General features: G+C 43.7%; 1 protein-coding gene across 10 annotated transcripts in view; it reads left to right on the forward strand.

The window, feature by feature from the left end:
- Asph (aspartate beta-hydroxylase) overlaps positions 1-20,805 on the forward strand; it is a 181,710-nt gene that overhangs the window by 75,071 nt on the left and 85,834 nt on the right. For all 10 annotated transcript variants that reach the window (XM_087897068.1, XM_087897073.1, XM_087897074.1 and 7 more), the window contains 3 exons: positions 2,850-2,888; positions 3,941-3,976; positions 6,560-6,604. In XM_087897068.1, coding sequence (XP_087753194.1) covers positions 2,850-2,888; positions 3,941-3,976; positions 6,560-6,604 — 120 coding nt within the window. The remainder of the gene's footprint in view (positions 1-2,849; positions 2,889-3,940; positions 3,977-6,559; positions 6,605-20,805) is intronic.

Here is a 20,805-nt window from a genome sequence, read left to right on the forward strand (position 1 = left end):
ACCTGGTGGGGAGGTCCAAGCGCTGGTCTCTGGCTGGAGTCCATATGTAGGCTGGGCAGGAGCAGAGCAGGCCAGTGCTGTTCCCACTGCTGGACTCTTGTCTCCAGGCACCTCCAGACCTGTTTTCTTGAATTCCATGAAACGGATTGTTTCCCTCCTTTATGGGCAAGAGAAGTAAGCGTGGGGAAGGCGGATCAACTGCTCAGGATTCTGTGAGGAGGAAATAGAGTTTGTGATGACTTTGTCTTTAACTAGAGCATCTTCAGAACCGCTGTGTAGAGACAGAAATCAGCTGAGAGGGACAGAGGGCAGTCTGAGAAAATGGGCGGGACCTATTGCCCCGCAGGGGACTGCAACTTTGAAATTCAGACCTGTGAGCCTTGAGGTTGTGTGCCCTCCTTTAAGGGGTTGCAACTTCTTGAGAGTTGGCAACGTGCACAGAGAAGTTAAAAATTACAGGATGTGTGTTGGTTTGATATGCTACTTTGTTATGTATGTGTTTAAGATTCGGGAAAGAACCAGCTTTGCTATCTATGATGGCCATTTCTAGTGGGACATAAATGATGAACTTAGGTTGTCTTTACATAGAAATTCTTTAAAAGTTAAAAAAACTTGGCCGTTGAGGTAGCATTTAACTTTTCAGTCTTGAATTTGAAGGAGAAAATGGGAATTTATACACTAAAGATTATTTCTAGAGCTAAGAGCCGAATATCCCATGAGAGTTTTCTGTGTTCTTCAGTTGCTGTCGTTTAAAAGTCGCGATTGGTCTACAGTGTTACTATGAGCTTTAGAGGAATCTACAATCAAATGTAACAATAGTTATGTTGGCCATCATACTTAATGGCAATATTCTTCACAGGAAGTGTATTACAATAAATGTTATTTTAAAATGTTAACCAAAAGTAGTGGTTATGACCTACCAAAATGGATCCTACCAGGATTTGGTCGGATGCTTTGTATCGCTTTGCTGTGCATAGGTAAAGCTACATCAGGTAGAAATAATAGGAGAACATCATGTCCTTCTCCATCAAACTCTCCAGAACCTGGTAAACACATGGTTTGACGGAACCAGGACCACTTTTCCACCTCACACATGTCCCTAGAAGCATCAAGTCTACGGTGCATGGCCTAAGAAGTGACGCCACACCTCACTAGCCCACTGAGTTACTTATAATAGCACAGGCTGCTGGAGCAGCTGTCATGAAGGGCATGTGTGTTTGGCGTACTCACAGACTTTACAGTGCAGCAGGAAGAAGACATTAGCCGATGATTCCGGTGCAGACTTCAGTTAGAGTTGGCAGGTGCTCGTGGGAGCCGGTTCACTGCGTGGCAGGTCAAAGGACACGCGGGCTTGTGGGTTAGGTATCCCAAGATGAGTGTGGTTGGTGGTGTCTGCTTATGGATTCCCTGGGGTGAGAGAGGGATGGAGCAAAAATAGCCCCTTGTTCCATGCCCAAAGGAGATATATAGGGGAGGTCAAGAACTTTATCTTCATCTTGGGGTGCCAGGCAGGGGCACCACAGAGTCAGATCTGCATTCTGACTATGTTAATGACTCTGGTGTGTAACAAATTAATTAGAGACGGACCAGGGACAAGGGTAGGTAGTGGAGAGATGGTTAGATGGTTCGATGGTTTAGGTACTAAAATCTGGCCTGTCTCTCAAGTCGTATTGAGGTCAGTTGAGGACCCAAAGGAGGTAAGTTCTAGGAAGGGACATTTGGTGGGGCCTGCTGCTTCTAGGAGCCGAGTTCGAGTCCTGTGCTGCTCTGCTGGTTGAATGGACAGATTAGATGGCAATGACAGCGGTTTATTCCAGGAAAGCAGGGCGGTGGCGGTAAAGGTGGAGTGTAGTGGAGGTTGGAGCAAGGCCTGTTGCTAAGCGATCCTTTAAAGTGGGACTTAGAAGTATCCTGGGTTTGATACTGTCTCCATGCCAATAGGGGCCGTTTTCCCTCACTGATGAGAGTGGATTGAATAGAGGAGGTCCAGTGTCAGTTTCTGAGGAACTCTGACTGAGGTAGAAGAAGTGAGGTAAAAGTCACCTGGCCCAAGAAAGAGCTGGCCTCACTCTTAAGGTCCATAGAGGCTTGTTGGTACATGTTTAAGTACTAACTGCTGGTGACATGGTTGTATTCTAATACCAAGAGTACTATGTAAAAGATAGTCAAATGCAGTTCTTTATTAATGTGTAGATGGATAGATTTCTTATCATTGAGGCAGACTAGGAAGTTTGTTCTTGGTGTGCCAGACATTGGAAGCATTTTAGGTCAGTTGAGAGGGAATGGCTTGCTGCTGGGTGTGGAGGAGGGCCACAGGGACAAGGTGTTTGCATCAAAGCACAAAAACTCCAGGCCCTGTGTCAACAGATGGCTGCAGGGATGGGCACTGGGCCCTGGTTACCATGGTAAATTAAAGGTCCTGTCAGCCGGTTTCCACTAAGAGGATAGCAGCAGGGGCGTTTGTCCCCAGGTTACCATCTGAGAACCAATCCCTATGCCTGGTAAGAACTGAGATCCAGGGTAATTAGCAGTCTTGGAGCTCACACAGACAGGCAGACAAAAAAGAGAATCGCTGTCCACAGTGACTCTTGCTGACAACTGGTTGGGGGAGGAGCTTGTTCGTCCCTCTGTGAAGGAAGGAGTGTAAGAAATTACCATCTCCCATGGCTACCCAGAATGTTTTACATCATTTAGCCAAGCTCCTCCCCCATTACAAGCTCTGTAATACACATGGTTAGAGAATGCGCCTAGAAGTTAAAACAGTTATAAATGAGCTAAGGCTGGACATAGTCCATTGTTTTTATTGTACTCAGAGCCACATGATCTTTCCTCCCCCTTTCACTTCATAGTACACGAGCATTCAGAAAATGAAGGGATGGAGATTTCAGGTGAGTCTTTTCCAGTGTTGACTGTATTTTCCCTGCGTAGCTGTGCAGTAAAGAAGAGATATAGGAAATACAATCGTTTTTCAAGCCACTAAGAAGTAATTAGGGATTGTCCAACATGGTGTCTACAGTAAGACTGGTGCTAAACGGCCCACAGATATCAAAATCGAAAGATACTCCAGGCCCTTGCATAAAACAGCACAGCATTTGCAACCCCTAACCTGTGTTGCTTTCCCAAGCCTTTGAACCATTCCTGTATCACCTACCTGGAATTCCATTTGCATTCTCTGTCACTCACTTACCTGGAATACAGTTTGCATGCTCTGTCAATATCCTCCCTGGAAGGCCATTTGCATGTGCTGTCAATAACCTCCCTGGAAGGCCATTTGCATGCTGTCAATCACCTCCCTGGAAGGCCATTTGCATGCTGTCAATCACCTCCCTGGAAGGCCATTTGCATGTGCTGTCAATCACCTCCCTGGAAGGCCATCTGCTTGCTGTCTGTGGTTGTTCTATTGCTTCAGTGTCTGTATATCTCACTTTTCTTTTTTCCCTTGGTGTTTCTGCTCCTTGGCTGGTGAATATGAGGATGTAGAACCCATGAGCACAGAGGAATTTTTATTTTACATCAACAGGAGTAACAATGGTCTCTCTCTGATTAAACTTTTTTTGAATTTAATTTAGAACTGAAGTTGATATTGTGATATAAATATTCAGGAGTCTCCCATAAGGAGACCCAACCCAGAAAAAACTTTCTGAGTAGATTTTAGTCACGTTAGGGGTCTAAGTCAGTGGTTCTCAATCTGTGGTTCACGTCTGTTTGGACCCTTTTACAGGAGTGCCTAAGACCACCGGAAAACACAGATATTTATCTGTTATGATTCATAACAGTAGCAAAATTACAGTTATGAAGTAACAATAAAATAATTTTATGATTGGGGGTCACCACAGCATGAGGAACTGTGTTAAAAGGTTGCAGCATTAGGAAGGTTGAGAACCTCTGATCTAAGAGGAGGTGAGTTAATGTAATGTGTTTGGTCTATTTCTTTTTTTAGATAATGCCGTAGAAGGTTCCAGCATCATTTCAGAAGGTAGGTTATTTTTATAAAGATGATCTTTTATTCTTTCTTTTCTCTCATGTGGATCTTAGCTTCTAACTTTTAATATATTGTATCTCTGTAGGAGCCAGGAGGGCTGATGTCAGGAAACTAGAAAGGGACCTAGAAGCAAGCAAGGTTTCTGTTAGCAGAAAATCTCAGTATCTGTTAGGTTTGCTATATTTAAAATCATGATTGGATTAGCATCTGATCATTTATGAGAAATCTTAAATTTCTACTAGCGTGTTGGCTGAATTTCTGCCTCGATTTCCTGCCAAGTGTGTTCCCTCTTCTGCCTGTGATATCAGATCTGCTGGGGCAGGCCAAGTGTGTTCCCTCTTCTGCCTGTGATATCAGATCTGCTGGGGCAGGCCACTTTGCACATTTGTACATGTTAAACTTTCCACTGAGTTTCACTTTATTTTGATCTTGAGGCCTTCCAGTATCCACTAGTTCTCATGTAAAATTAAACCATCTAGTAAAATTTTGAGAAAGAGGAAAATTCTGGAGTATGATAAAGTCAGCTTTGGAGACATAGTAGGTACTGTGTTTAGGCTGTGTTGCTAGAACTAATCAGCTGTTTTATGTTTAAAATTACAGGCCAAAATACATGGTATTTCAATAAAATTTTCAGATGAGTTTGTTGAATGTGCTTTTTTTCAGGATAGAACTAGCTGGAAATTTAATTTACTTTGGAATAATAACACTCTGATAGTGTGACATCAGTGATTGGGAGAAAATGAGGATGTTAGTGCATTAACAGCAGGCGGGAGTGTGAACTGTGTTGTTATATTCTTTATATCTTTAGATTTTTAAATTTCATTTTAGCTGTATGACTATGTTGCCTGCATGTATGTATTTGCCATGCACGTGTGTATCTGCTGCCTGTGAAGTCCAGGAGACTACACCATGTTCTAGTCCCAGAACTAGAGTTGCAGGCAGCTGTGAGCCACTGTGGGTGCTGGGAACTAAACACAGGTCCTCTGTACTCGTGATTGCTAAACATCTCTTCAGTCCTGTTTACTTTGTTTTTGTTGTTGTTGTTGTTGTTGTTGGTTTTTTGTTTGTTTGTTTGTTTTTTTACTTTTATAAGGGGAAGGGGCTGGATTTACTTATTTGCTTTTAAAAACTGATTTTTCTATGTAGCCCAGGCTGGCCTGAAACTCATAGTGAAACTCCAACAGGAAAAGGGAATGCTGGAATTTGGGATTACATTTAGATGACTGATAATCTACCCAGTGTTACAGCTCTGAGGGGAAGGACTTCCCTTGGTTAGTGTTGCAGCTCTGAGGGGAGAGGGTTCCCCATGGTTAGTGTTGCAGCTCTGAGGGGAGAGGGTTCCCCATGGTTAGTGTTGCAGCTCTGAGGGGAGAGGGTTCCCCATTTCAAGTGTTGCAGCTCTGAGGTGAGAGGGTTCCCCATGGTTAGTGTTGCAGCTCTGAGGGGAAAGGCTTCCCATGGTTAGTGTTGCAGCTCTGAGGGGAGAGGGTTCCCATGATTAGTGTTCCAATTCTGAGGGGAAAGACTCCCCATGGTTAGTGTTCCAGTTCTGAGGGGAAAGGCTTCCCATGGTTAGTGTTGCAGCTCTGAGGGGAAGGACTTCCCATGGTTAGTGTTGCAACTCTGAGGGGAAGGACTTCCCTTGGTTAGTGTTGCAGCTCTGAGGGGAGAGGGTTCCCCATTTCAAGTGTTGCAGCTCTGAGGTGAAAGGTATCCTGGAGCAAAGGAATGCCACAAAGTCACACCACACAACAAACCACACACAGGAGATTTACAGGAAAATGCGCAGGAGGGTGGCTGTCTCTGTTCTGGTGGGAAGCAGCAGGGGACTGAGCAGGAGGCAGACTTTATATGAGTTTTCCTGGGGGTGGAGTTTTCCAGGGTGGAGATTTCCAGAGTGGGGATTGGTGGGAGGCAATCAAGACAAGCCCCGGTATTGGTGGGGTTTCGGGCTCAGGGATTGGTGGATTTTGGTGAAGTGGGCTTGGACCTTTTACACTACTTAGTGCACAGCACCCAAAGCATAAAAAGAAAACACAGATTTATCTCGTAGATAATTTTTTTCGAAACAACTTTACCGAGCCTGGTATTTGATTTTAATATTCTTTTACAATTTAATTTTTAAATTGTTTAGTGGCACAACTATGACAAGCATCTTCCCTCAGGAGCAGGTGGAGTGTCTTGTGGAGGTGGCAGGGAGAGCACATGCACACATCTGAGGTTCTGACCCTGTCCACTGTCCCTAAGAGAGAACACTGATGGCCTTTCAGTGACACATTCTCTGTAGAAGAAGCCAGGTGCTGAGGGTCATCCCTCCACTAGTTTATCCAGTCTGATGCCAAACTGTAGAGAACCTGGTCACAGTGCCATCTGCTGGCTGTTAGCTGGGTCACCTCCTGAGCCTGTTTTGCAAATGATTGGGAAGTTTGCAACTTTTCTCAGCTGTAGCTAATTCTTTTGTCCTCAGGTGTCAAGTCCTAGTGCTTTTTATGACAATCAGAGGTGAATTCTGTAAGAATGATTGGCGTAGCCATGATCTGCAGCATATAATGGATTGTTGCTTTGTTTAATTTTTAGAAATAAATGTCCCCTCCGTGGAAGAACAGCAAGACACTCCACCAGGTATGACATTTCCTTAGATCTAGTGTGTTTTGCCCTTTTTTTGGATGAATTTAAAATACTGTTGGCGTTTTAAATTTTCAAATGGGTGTTTTAATTTAAAATCTAAAATACTGTTGGTGTTTTACATGCATAAAATACTGTATGAAACAGACCTATAGTGGATAAAAATCTTGAAGAAGATCTCTTTACTTAAAAAAGGCATTTGTGTTCTAATGACACAATTAGAACACAGAGTCATGGAAAACACATTCTTAGTTCAGACTAATACATGTGTGTTGTGTGGAATTTAAGAAGCATTTAGTAAATTTCTGTATGAGCGTACCGTTGTGGATGCTGGTGAAGATGCAGAGCTTAAGTTAGGGATTTCTGCTTTTTATTTTTCCATTTTTTTGTCAAGGCGTCTGACGGGGGATATAGAAATGGTTGTCTGGGGGTGGGGTGGAATAGTGTGTGTGTATCGACACTGCCCACCTTGCTCCTGTCTTCCCAGCCTTCTGGAGGGCGTCATCGGTGCCCACGGCAGCCAATCTATTCAGGGCTGCTCGGTAGCCACAACATGGAACTCACTTCCCCACACTCTCCTTTGCCCCACGGTCCCGTGTCAACACTAGTGAGTTCAGATCTCTCAGGCCAAAACTGTTGCTTTCTCGTGCTTTCCAGAGGTGTCACAAACTGCCCTGGTGATCAGGGATCAGCGTGGACAGGGGAAAGAAGGCTTTTCTGGGTTCCCGCTTGCATTTCCTCTCCAGTCATTTCTTACCGTTTCTGCGTTTTATTGCTTTTCTCTTTTTGTTTTCTCGGTCCACCATTTCCTCCTTTTCAGACTGTGTGCAGTGCAAATCTTTAGCAGTGATGTGAATCACCGCTATCGATTTTGGTAGGAGTAATTGTACCTGGCAAAATTAATTGAATACTGAATTTCAGACTAGAAAGTAGCCAGTAAGTAAATGAATAAAATAATGAATATTTTTCATTGTGCTTCAGTGTCTGTTGTGGTTCATCTGGTGGATGGAATGTTTTAGTTCCTGGTAGTTGTCATACCATGTACATGTATGTTAATTAATATTCAGAAACATTTAATGTGGAGACCCGAGTCATTGGTATTACAGTGCAAATAAAAAGATATTCATGGAGACATTTGTATGATGACTATTGAATAATGTATATTTTGTCATTTAGAAGAGGCAACTAGGACAAGCAAAGCTGATACTTACTGTTTCTCTGTTCCTTGTTGAACACTGCTTGACGCTGACAGGTAGAACGGGTTATAGAGTTGGCATTTGATGATTATACATTTTTAAAGACAAGTATTGAGAACTAATCTTGGAAATAATAAATTTCCAAAGAGTATTTTTCTAGTTGTAGTCTATACTTTTTAATTTATTATTGCCCTCACGACCCTGAAAGGAATTGAACCTGTACATCTCTGTGCTTTTATTTCATTGCCTTACAACCTGACGCCCTAATTGTTTTGGAGCATGGCCATAAAATATCAAGTGGTTACCGGGGTAGTGCAGTAAGGGGCTTTGTAAAGAGATACTTTCCAACCTCAATAAAAGCACATGGAACTGAAGGCGTGATCCATGGCAGGCTCCTGAGTGTGTGATGAGGTCTCAGGGAGTGGTGGATGTGGCTGTTTCCGTTCAGGGATTAATTGGCTTGATCTATGAGCTAGAGCAAACGGAACTGGAAACGTGAAGGAACTAATCAAGAACTGAGACCCGGAACTGGGCTTTGTCAAAGCTCCTTGGATACTGTGCATGGCTATTGTTTGATGTTGCTGTGAGAAAGGGTGAGGCTCAGAATTGGGGTCACTTTGAGCCTTTGCACGTGGCTGACTCATTTCCGGTATCCCAACTTAGTATTACTTCATGTTATAGTTTGTATTATATAATGGTATGGGAAAATGACCAACCTATGTTAATGGTGTTTTGGTTCATTCTGTTGACTAATTAATTCTGTGAAAGTGTTAACTGTTTGTCTGACGGCAATAGCTTTGGAAACATAGCCATCAGGTCTGTACCGCACCAGAGCACATCTCTGGAAAGCTGAGCTGGAGAGCGTCTGCAGAATGCTAAAAAATTGCTTTCCTCGATCTTTCCAGGACTAGGTCACACAGTTTCACTGTTGCTTGCTAAAGTTCATGATGAGGTGATTACGACTGTTGCCCCAGTAAGGTGTTATGTAGTCACAGGGTAGGAGGCAGTGAGAGGTAAGACTCATCAAGCATTAGGACACTTCATGGATTAACTTAACAGGTAGAACACCATAGAGGCTAGATTTGCGTTTGTGTTAATTTTGCAGTCGAGGAGGCTGAGATGTTGCAAGGCCATGACCTTCCTCAGGCCCCACAGGGGACTAGTAGGAGAGCAATTGGAAAACAAATGGTGACTCCAGAGCCTGCTATCCTGCTGTTTTCTAGAATGTCTCAAGGACATGAAGGTCAAAAAGCTGATGGAAGTTTCTGGGGCCTTTTGAGTTTGATCAATTAGCCTCACCATGTTCCTGCATGCCTTTCTCAGTCTTCCTTGGTTTATCATTTAGGACTGGGGTGTGTGGAGGATTGGCTTGTAGAAAATTTGTGGACTACAGTGTTCTAAGAATGTAACTTTTGCCTCCTTTGTAAATGTGTTGGTGCTTTGTACGTGAAAGATCAGTCTAGAAAAGAATCATTCTGATCCAAGAAATTAAATATTTTGAATACCAGATATTTTAAATTGATTAAAATATTTATCCACCCTCACTTTTTTTTAACCTTTCTCCTTAAAGTCACATTTTTATTTGAAGTTGGCCAGTATATACCTAGCAATTTCAAAGCATAGATCCACACAGCACCAATGGAATGACTTAAGGAGGAGTCATTTACAAAGTTGCTTAGCGTCACTTTTTTGCCAAACGATACTTAAGACCTTGTGAACTAAGTGGCCCCATGAAGTTTCTGCCTTGGTGAGCTAGCCAGGGAGTAGAAGACCATCAATTTACTTGTTGAGAATCGATTGACTCAGAAGAGAGAAGTGAGGGCATTGTGGTTTCTGAACGATTCTTCTGCTCCTGCCTCTCTGAAGCTGGTAGCCCAACCCACTGTGGAATAGTCCAGCCGTGGACAAGGTTTTCCTCCATGACATCTAGCCAGAGCTCCCACCCAAGGTCCCTTTACCTGGCACCTTAACCACCTGCACCTTCGAAGTCTGAGGCAGAAGAGAAGAGTGGCTTCGTGGTCTTAGTGATCAGTGTTTAATAATCGTCTCATACTTTCTCATTATTTCTTCAATCAGAAATCACATACTGAATAGTTACTATGGTACAGGGTTTACATTGGCCGATGCAATGAGTAATATAGTCCCTGGTCTGCTTGGTTTAGAATCCACTAGGAGAACAGTGTGATAAAACAGACATAAAGGCATTATCTTCTCAGAGTGGAGTGGAAGACAACTCTTAGGAACCGTAGTTCACTTGACCTCCAAAGGGCCACGCAGAAAGGTTGGCCTCCCACTGGTGCGGGTGCTGTGGAAATGGGGGCAGGCATTGACTGACAATCAGAAGACCCGGTGGGAACACATGGGCATCTCCCAGTGTCTTCTATGTGGTGTTTGGAAATGTAGATCTGCACCCTAAAGTAGCCAAAAACCACTAACAAATTTAAAGTGGAGAAGTTACAGGATCAAGTCCAGATTTGAAAAGGGTTGTCCGTTCGGAAAATGGAGCTGAGCAAGGGAGCGTGAGTTCAGCTCAGTTGGTAGTGGGAGGGCTGGATGGTGCAGAATGACCGGAAGGAAGGAAGGCATTTGCAAAAATTGAGTTGGAAATAAACCATTGGGCAGGCACAGGGTTGGGCCTGTGGGTGAAGGACTCAGTGGAGATGCATAAGGCAGAGAGATGAAGGACAGCAGCAGCAGCAGAGACCAGCTTTGTGCTTGAGAGGAGGCTTGCGTCTTAGTGAAGGTCCGGAGTGGCAGCTTGGACCACAGAGAAGCACAGACTTAAATCGTAAAGATTGCATTGCGAGGGCTAATGTGTTTTAGAAGATTTATTTCATCTTTAATTCTGTGCATGTGTGGGTGTACCGGTAGAGCAGGTGCCCGTGAAGTCTGGTCAAGAGAAGGGCAAGTCCTAGAATTGGGGTTACAGGCTGTTGTGAGCCTACTCAGGCACTGCTGAGAACCAAGCTTGGGTCCTTTGTAAGATCAACAAGGACTCTTAACTAACTGCTGGTCCTATCTCCCTTATTACTATTTAATGAGCATTTTCTGTTAAACTTCGAACAGCTTCCCATTGTATCAGTATATTTAAAACTATTTATTTTCTCAAAGTCTAGCTCATTGTTAAATTCTAAATTATAGCATAATGTCAACCTGATGCTTGTAAACTTTTCCTCCTGAGGTGTAATTTGCATACTGAGAAGTGTTAAAATGATGGGTTTGACATGTGTATACATGTTTGTAAATACTCAGACCATAGTCTAGAAAACATCCTGCACCCCAGAAGTCTCTGTTTCTTGTCAGAAGTCTCTACAAATGATGTTCTGACCTACAACATCTAGACTGGTTTTGTCTGCTTTTGAATTAATGTAATTAGAGCTACACCATCCCCAGCATTTCTGTGGCTGGCTTTTGTTGTTTAGCATGACATCTGTGAGCTTAAAATTCTTTTGTTTGTAAAGTCCAGTAATTTAATCTTAATTATTACTGTTTTCTATGAATATATGATAATGATTTATCATTCTGATGTTGATGGATATAGTAAGTATTCCTAGTTTTTTTGACTACTATGAAGGAAGCTACTATATTCTTGTATGTGTCTTTTGGTGATTATTGAACAGTCACTTTCGTTGGGTCTGTAAAGGGATATGTACACTTTTTAGTTGCTCCACACGAATAACAACAGTTCTTGCTTATATAATGGCTTAGATTTTGTTCTGGGTACATATAGAGATAGAGGATGGATGGATGGATAGATGGATAGATGGATGGATAGATGATGGATTGATGCATTAATTGATAGATGGATGGATGATAGGTAGTGTCTTAGCATTTCTATTGCTGTGATAAAACCATTATAAGCAAAAGCAACTTGCGGGAGGAAAGGGTTTATTTCACTTTACAAATTATAGTCCGTCGTCAAGCCGGGTGGGGCAGGGACAGGAACTAGAGAGGGAACTGAAACCAAGGAGGAATGCACTTTCTGGCTTGCTCCCTATGGCTTGCTTAATCTGCTTTCTTAATACTCCAGACCTACCTGCTCAGGGATGGCACTGCCCACAATAGGCTCGGCCCTCCCACATCAGTCATTAATCAAGACAGTATTCCACAGGCTTACCCACAGGTCAGTCTTTTGTAGGGATTTCTCAATTAAAATTCCCTCTCCCAGTATATGTCTAGTTTCTGTCATTTGACAAAAGCCAACCACACACACACACACACGACAGAAGGAAATGCCATAGTCACAAACTATCTTAAGTAATTTGTAACGAATAGGCATTTAGCTCACAGTTCTACAAGATGGCCATGTCCATGGAGTCAGCATGTGTGTGGCTTCTGGTGATGGCTTTTTCACTACATCACCTCAGGGTGGAGGAGGATGCGCTGAGTCTAGCAAAGCCTACTAGCTTGGCCCTTTCTCCTGATGCTGTCTGTGGTCCTCAACCTCCTGACCTCTTCCAAACTGGACTGTCCCTGAAAACCACTCTTTATATTGAATTTCGGATACAGAGGTTTATGGGAACACACTTGTGCCTCGACAGTGGTCTGGACTTAGAAATTGTAGCAGCATTTGCCTGGCCTCTGGGGAGAGCAGCCACCTCCTTTCTTACCCAGTTCTGTGTATAAACCCAAAACTATACAGTGAAACAAACCACACACTAAAATCTGGAGCAAAAATGCATGTCTGAAGTTGGATAGAAATGGATTTTGCTGCTTCAAAAAATATTTATGCTTGTCAACAGCAGTAAAGGTTAACATAAATTACTCTCTATTTTATTCGTTTAATGATTTTGTGTATGTGTGTGTGTGTGGGGGGGGGGGGGTTCTGGGAAGGCCAAAAGAGGGCCTCACATCATCTGGAGCTGAAATTACAGGTGGTTGTGAGTTGCCCTACATGGGTACCAAGAGTTAAACACAGATGCTTGGAAGACAAGCAAGGACTCTTAAACCCTGAGCCAGCTCCCTCTTCCTATATTTGTGATGCCACAAAAATACCTTTGGAAATTCTTTGTGTACTTATCTTTTAAATACAGACTTCTTTTTTTTTTTGTATTTCTTTAAGATTATGGGCAGGAGAAAGAATTTTAATGCTGTGTTTCTCGTAAGCCTGAGATTCTTCCATTTGGTGCTGTCATCAGCAGCTCTGTCAAGTAACGGCCAGAGACTTCTGGGTTGTTAATTTATTCTGTACCCAAGTTACCATTAAAAACAAATCAAAACATTTACTTAAGCTGATGTGTGCGTGTGTCTTTAAGTAGTATGAAAATGAAGCAGTTTGACAGTCTGCCTGGCTGGTCCTTTAATTTAGATTTCCCCTTATTTTTACAGATACTTAAAGCTTCAAAGACTGCCCCTACTACCACAGGAGGACCAGACTAACCATACGCTCCAAAAGATGGCTGTACTAGATCTCATGATGTAGTTACTGGCAGATCGAGATCTTTGGGAATGGACACTAACGATGTTTAGAGTGAATGACAGTCCACTGGCAATTTATTTTATTTTTTTTTAATGACATATTACTCTACATTCCTGTGTGTCCTTATTGAGAGCACCCGTGGCTCTCTTGGGTTTCTTTTTCTTTCTGGGTACAGCTTTAGTTTTTTTTACATTTATGTATATTTTACTGAGAAGACTTGATGATACATTGATGATGTAGCAAAAACTATCATGGCAGGGTCTAATATTTTATTAATTATTAGCATTAGCTGTGCTGAACTGACTGGCATGAACACTGTTATTCGGGATTTAAAAGCCACTGTGAGCACCTCAACACTGTATCCTGTACCCTGGTGGCTGAGGAGATGTGAGTCTTATCCACGCACTGGTAACCTAATCAGGGCTGTTGACATTAGAGTCAGGTGGCCAGGTTACAGCACTGGCTTATTTGTTTTGTAGTTTTTAGTGGTTTATTTGAAATTTTAATATTTTTATTCAAGATGTGAATGATCACTAATATACTTTTCAGTAGAGGGGAGAATTAAACTCCCTGTGGGGGACAAAAAATAAACAGTAGCCTGCAAAATATACAAGTCCTCACACGTTAGATCAGCCATATAGCAGTCTTAGTCCAGCCTGTATTTATTTACATTATCTAGAATGCTGGTGCGTAGTTTAATGACTGTCCTGTACTGTTCCCAGACAGTACCCTCTCTGTCTGCTCAGGGGGTATGGAAAGCAGTCACTGGCCCAATGTCTGCTGCTGGGTACCCGGGATGAACCTCCTCCATTCCACACTGACAGTTTTACCCTATCTTTAGTCAGCTCTCTCTGCAGCTCAGAAATGATGCAATGACGAAAAATTGATTGGTTAGAAAAGAAGGCAGCTAGGAGATATATGGCTTGGGCAGAGCCACCACACATTTTTTAAAAAGCCATAAAGATATTTCATTTGTAGGGCAGGGGTAGATCCTATTTATGTTAACACTGTTTTAAGATAGAGTGATCCACCCCCCACCCCGCCTCTTCATCTAGCTTAAAAGCAAAATAAATTTTGTCATTGAACATTGTAGTTATAGTGTTCTGACTTCTGCATGCTGGCTCAGTGTGTAATGACACCTCAGCTAAGTCAATAAGCAATAATTTTTAAAGCTGTTATATGGATGCTATAGATTTAAAACTTGAATTATAAATCTCTTAATATCACAACTTATAGAACACTACTTTTTATAAAACCGTATTTTTTTTTAGGGCAATTAGGAGTGACAATATTGATAAATGGCTGAAGTAAATTCCATTGGACTTTTGTATGTAATCATTTCCAGAGCTCTGGGAAGGGAGGGTTCATTGTCGCCAACTTCAAATACTTTTATTTGATAAAACAAATGTGTGCGTTAATGAGCCTTGTCTTTACAAATATGTGCCATGCTGGGCAACGGGGCTGGGTTGCCTAAAATGTGTCTGTTGTGTGCTGTTGCTTAAGTGCAATAAAATGGAGATGAATTCTTCTCTATATTGTCATTATTTTGAAGTATTTTAAAATTTTGAATGGCAGAATTGGTGTATGTTGTACTTATTAATATTTTAGTTTTAGAGCAAACTTGTTGACCAAAATTACAAACGAACAACTTCAACCCTTTTCTTAACATATGTATAGTTTCCTTCAGTACTGAGAATCTAATCGAGGACCTGGTATGTGCCAGGCAAGTGCTCTAACACACATACACACATGAAATCATTTAGTTATTTAATTTGAGACTAGTCTCTCTACATTGTCTAGGCTAGCCTTGAACTTTCCACGTAGCTCAGGCTGGCTTTGAAATTGTAAACTTTTGTATTAGCCTTTCGAGTAACTGGGACTCCAAGGGAACAGTGCCACAGTCTGTTTCTAATCCAGGTTTCATGGCGTGATGTGGCTGGTTTTAACATGTCCTACTGCACTGCGTTGCTAGAGGTCAGAATTCAAATGTCATGCATGCCCTCCCCTTTCTCCTGGGGAACTTCGCTCGCTTCCTGTGGAGACTCTTAGTCTTAACCCCCATGACAACCACTCTGTGAAGAGACAACTTCATGAGGGACCACCTGTCAGGGAAGTTTGGGTGGCTCTTCTTCCTCATTTTCAATCTTCATTTCCCACAGGTAGCTCTTTCCATGCCAGATAAGTAAGGAACATACACCGTGGGCTTGAGAAGGTCGTCTTTACTTGGGTTCAGAAAGAAACCCTAAAAACGGAGCTGCCTGAGAAGCAACAGACCCCCTTTGGATGTGCCTCACCCACTCTGCTCCTATTTCCTGTAGCTTAGAGAGCTGAGCTTTGTAGGTGGCTGGGGATTATCCCTGCTGGCAGATCCTAAAGGCGAGTCAGAGGACTGGAAACGCCTGCTAGCCCAAGGTTGTACTTGGCGTTCTGGAGCGAGCATGCAGGGAGCAGGTGGAAGGTGGATACAATGGGAGAGAGTCATCAAGTGGACAGGGGGCCAGGTAGGGCGCTGTCAAGGGATAGGTAGGTGGTGGTACTGTGCTTCACCTTGACCTGAGGCAATGTCAGTAAAGAGAGGAGACCTGATGAAGGGTGTGGCTTGAAGAATAGGCGGCCCGGAAACTCAGGCAGAAACAGACCTGGGTCTCCGAATGAACAGGTGCCCGGGATGAGGCTCTTGAGTAGGTAGGTGAGCGTGGGGCAAGTTGGCTTTTGACAGCTGGCCTCAATAGCACCCTTTGGTAGGCACATTATTTACACAGTAGATGGGATTTGGCAGGATAAGAACATCCAGTCAATGAGTAACGTAGTCATGGTTGCATGAAAGTCTTTAAAGACCAAGATTTCATTCCTTTTAAGGTTTCTTCATGCTGATAAAATGATGTGACAGGGAAAGAAGAGCAAAATCAGGACAGAAGAGGAGTGTGTAACACCTTTTTGGACATGAGAATTTAAACACAAAGTGTCAGAGTTATCAGTTATCCCCCTTGCTACTAGATCATTCGTTGTTCTATGATTAAAGTTGTAGGATTAGAATATGAATTTTGAAACCAACCCCCCCTTACCCTGAACAAAGGTTTCTTAGCTGCTTCATGCCTTAGCATCTTTAAGTATGAATTATTACTACTTCTCATAGCTGGTGAGAAAGTTAATGGGGGTAATTTGCACAGTGTCTTTAGAGGGGGGTCTACCAAACAGGAAGTGCTTAGTAAGTCATTTCCTTCTTGGCATGGAGAGGTCCATATGAGTCCCTGGAGAAGCATAGGACAGAGGGCTCTAAGGTGAGCTGGATCTCCCAGAAAACTCCTAAGCACTAAAACAAATGTAGTTGGAATGCTCGTCCCTGTGTTTTCTCTACATCCAAGGGGGAGAATCGGGACTCAGCTTGCTGATGTCCTGTGAGGGACAGGGAAAACACAAATGAGGACAGGGCTTTTGTCCCAGGGCCTGGAGATTTAGGTCTCTTGTCCCACCCTAGGCACTGCATGAGAGAAGGGAGAAAGATGGTGTTGCTTTCTGGGAGCTTGTCCACTCTCACTTGCCTTCCAAGTACCCTGGGAATTTTGTTTCAGGCAAATTAAGGAGACCGGATAGTGTGGCCCAGAGCACACCCACATGGGATCCACACCTCCTTCTTGTATTTGGGATGTGAACTCCTTTCTTAATTTTCCTCCAGGGGTGGGGAGCTCTGTGGACCCTTCCACAACCAGCACCCACCTGCTTTATCTAGCTGTGCTCTTCCAACGTTGCTTTTCAAGTCTCTAACCCAACACGATGGCTCGAGGATGTAGCGCTGTGGGCTTCTGACCGTACTATAGATCCCACTAAAAAAGAGCTCCTCGGAGACAGACTTTTTTATGTCTTTCTTCTTTGTTGTAGCGCTGCTATCTACAAGAATACCAGGCAGATATTGTGTCCGGTTCATATGTACTGTTGCGGCTAGGGAGATGGCTGAGTCAGTCAAGGACCCAAGTTCAGATTCCTTAGCACTTATATAAAAACCAGACACAATGATTTGTGTTTATGACTCTGGTACTAGGTACTAGGTACTAGGTGATAGACAGATTCCTGGCTCTTATTGGCCAGCTAGTATAGCCACATCCATCTGCTGTGGATTTTTGAGAGACTCTGCCTCAAAAAATAAGGTGAAGAAAGACGAGGAAGACACCCAGTGCTGACTGCAGGCTTTCACAGGCTTGTGCACAAAAATGTCCATTTGATATGTGCACATATGTAAGTACATAGATACCTATGCCACCCACATACCACAAAAATATGTATACTGACTACTGAGTGAATTGTCTATGCAGCTACCTAATTTTTTTCTTTTATTTTTAAAACAGTCTTATTTTATATATCCGTCCCAGTTTCTCTCCCTCTGGTTCTCCTGCTCCCCACCATCTTCTCCCCACCCCATCCCCATCCACTCCTCAGCTCACCTTGCAGAGGAGCAGCATGGCCTTTACTGGTGTATGGTATCATAAGAAGAGGCACATGATGTCTTCCAGCATCCCATTGCCAATATCCTAATTATGTTTCAGAGAGAAAAGTAACTTAGTGTAATCCCGAGAAACAGGAAAAGAAAGGGGATTTAGAATCTGGAAGAGAAATGCAAAAGAGAAGTGCAATTTTTGCACAAGATTGGGAGCTAATTCCCAGGGAAGCATCTTCGAGGACTCTGTCCAATGGAAGAGGCTGAGACAGCCAAAGAGATTTGCTGAAGAATCCAAAGACCCTATGACCTTAGTAAGGAGGCAAACATAATTATCTCTTAGCACTCTGGGACCAGTGCAGCTCATGCAGGCAACCAGGGAGCACCTACATGTGGGGGTGGGCTGGATAGTGGATTGAGGAGTGGGGTTGCTGTTGAATCTTGTTAAGGTCTAGCTGCCCAGTGGAGCCACGCAGTCTGTTACCCTCCCAGGGCTCGGAGATATGAAACAGTCTGAAGTGGCCTTATGTCTTGAGTCCTTAACTATGAGATGTAAATTCTTCATAGTCACGGTGAGTAACTTAAATCAGTTTGTGTGGTTACGTTTCCCAACACCTGTGGTTACCTAATGTTTAATATGATAGGACTGTCCTCAGAAGTTCTGTCAGTTTTCAAGGAGAATGTGAATTGGAGTGAAATGTAGGGGCGTGAGCCAGAGACTGGATCTCACTCTTAGGCAGTGCTAATAGGTGACACTGGGCAAGAAGACCGCTGTTGCCAGATGTGGTGGTGCTTACTCATAGCCTAATACTTTGAAGGCTAATGCAGGAGGACCATGAGCTTAAGGCCAGCTTGATATCGATGAGAGAGAGAGAGAGAGAGAGAGAGAGAGAGAGAGAGAGAGAGACTCAGAAAGTGGGGGAAGGCAGAAGAGAAGATTGAGGGGGGAAGATGGATGTGATGGATAGCATCATCTCCTGTGACTAAGCATGTGTGGGTGCATAGGGCTCAAGCACATGGCATCACTGTGCAGTGCTGTCCTGGAACATCGAAGTAACAAGGGAAAGAAAACTTTATAAACCTGACTTACAAGTTGTGTGTGATGCTGGTGATAGAACTGGGGGGGGGGGGCTGGTGCATGCTAGACAGATATTCTGCCTTCGAGACACGGTCTCAGCCTTCGGCACTCTGCGTTTGGTTTCTCTATCCAGATAAGCATATGACATCGTGCATGCCATAGTAGAAGTCCCTGTGGAAAGTGTAGTTGCTGCTGCTGTCATTGTCTGAATTCACTCAGCTACCGTTATTCAGAGACCTGGACTGTGGGTTACTTCTAGCAGTAATTGACTTGGCTTGGAGGTCTAACTTAGCTGTCTCAGCATGCTAATGGAGCTAAGACAGGCTTTTTTTAAAGACCCTTGTCTGTCAAAGGGACGCAAAAGTGTTTTAGGACTCAATGTAAAACACATTCATTTCAAAATAAAGAAAAATATAAAAATTGACCAAGTTTAGCTTTATGAGGCAATGTCCAATATGATCTACAGTGCTCAGTGTCCTTAAAAAGCTTCAGGGCAGAGGTGGACCAAGGTGATTGCCAGCACTGAGTCAGCCCCGCCTCACTCCTCAGGAAGCCTAGGGGTTGGGAAGGAGCGACCACAGCTTTATTCCCAGTTTCCATCCCTAGGATGAAGATCCTCATTAAGGAACCCTGGTTTCCTTACCAGCCTTGTAAGCTGTGTCTTCCCACATCTTTAGGAACCGGGTTGGATGTCACAGCCAGACCATCCTGGGTATCACAGCGTTCCCATAGCAGTTACATCCGGCTATGTGTCATTTCAAGAGTTCACATTCCAATGACCTAAGAGTTTATATGATATGCACATGCACCTGGGGCTATTTTGGCATCTCCTAGGGCCCTTGCTCCTCTTTTGCCATTCCCCATCATTGGCCGGCCATTGGAGCCATACGTACGTAACCAGAGGGAGACCTGGAGACAGAGCATCCTTCTTAGAAGAGCTACATTTAACTGACGGAATTTGTTGAAGGGTGTTGCTCTGGGAAGAGGAGAAGGGGGACTGTAAATACTGAGAGCTAGTGGGAGTCAGCAGTCGTGAGCAGGATTTTACTCATTTTATCTCCGGCTTATCCTCAACTTCTGGTGGGATCATGGCTAAAACTCGATGAGAAGCAGTCACTAGGTGGACTAGTTATTTTTCCGGTTGCTGTGACCGAGGAATCTGACAAATGCAACTCAAGAAAGAAAAGATGCAAAGTTCAAGGGTGCAGACCCTTGTGGTGGGAATGTCAAGCAATGGGAGCGCCATGTAGATGGGCGAGTTGGCTTTTCAGCCTGCAGGAGGGGAGCAATGAAAGGTCCCTGCTGCACTGATTCCCTCCTTGTGCAGCCCAGGATCAAAGCCCAGGGAGTGGTGCTCCACCCCTTTAAGGTGGATTTTCTCACTTCAGTTACCCTGATCAAGATACTCCCCACAGGCATGCTCACATGCTGATCTAAATAACCCCTCATCAGTGTGCCTGGAGACACCTCACTAGGAGACTTCAGATTTTGTTGAGTTAGCAATCATCACTAACACCACACTAAGCCTCTGAAATGTCAGTTTTTATGACACCACCCAGTTGGCATTCACAGAAACACAGTCCTTGCCTTTATACCTAGGTGCCACTTCCATGGAGTGGGTGCTGCTGACTGCAGAAAGCAGCATTGTGCTGTCTGGGAGTTGCCTCCCGGGAACAGTGCACAGAAGAGCCGGAACTGAGTTCTCTGAAGACTCTGCAGGGGTGGGCTGGGGAGCATGAGAGAGGCAGGTTCCTGAGGTTGGTAACGTCTTTGAGGACAGTCTCGGAGCAGAGAAGGAACAGAAGGCTCCCAAAACAGAACCGTGAGCAAACGGAGAGTTAGAGATGGGCAGCTAGAGAAAGTCCAAGGCCAGAGCCTGGGAAAGAGGATGCTCCGCCTGTCCCAGCTCTCACCTCTCCACATGTGCGTGCATGCGCTTCTAGCCAGCCCAACATTGTATTTTTACAAAGGAAGAACATGAGATGGGAGACTGCGTGGTGGCTTCTTGGAGATGCAGAAGGATGTCTGGAAACACATAGCTCAGCACCATGCTGAGCCGTGCTTTCCCTCACG

The sequence above is a fragment of the Myodes glareolus genome, chromosome 16 (genome assembly GCF_982192425.1).
Source record: "Myodes glareolus chromosome 16, mMyoGla1.1, whole genome shotgun sequence".
In the NCBI taxonomy this organism is placed as follows: Eukaryota; Metazoa; Chordata; class Mammalia; order Rodentia; family Cricetidae; genus Myodes; species Myodes glareolus.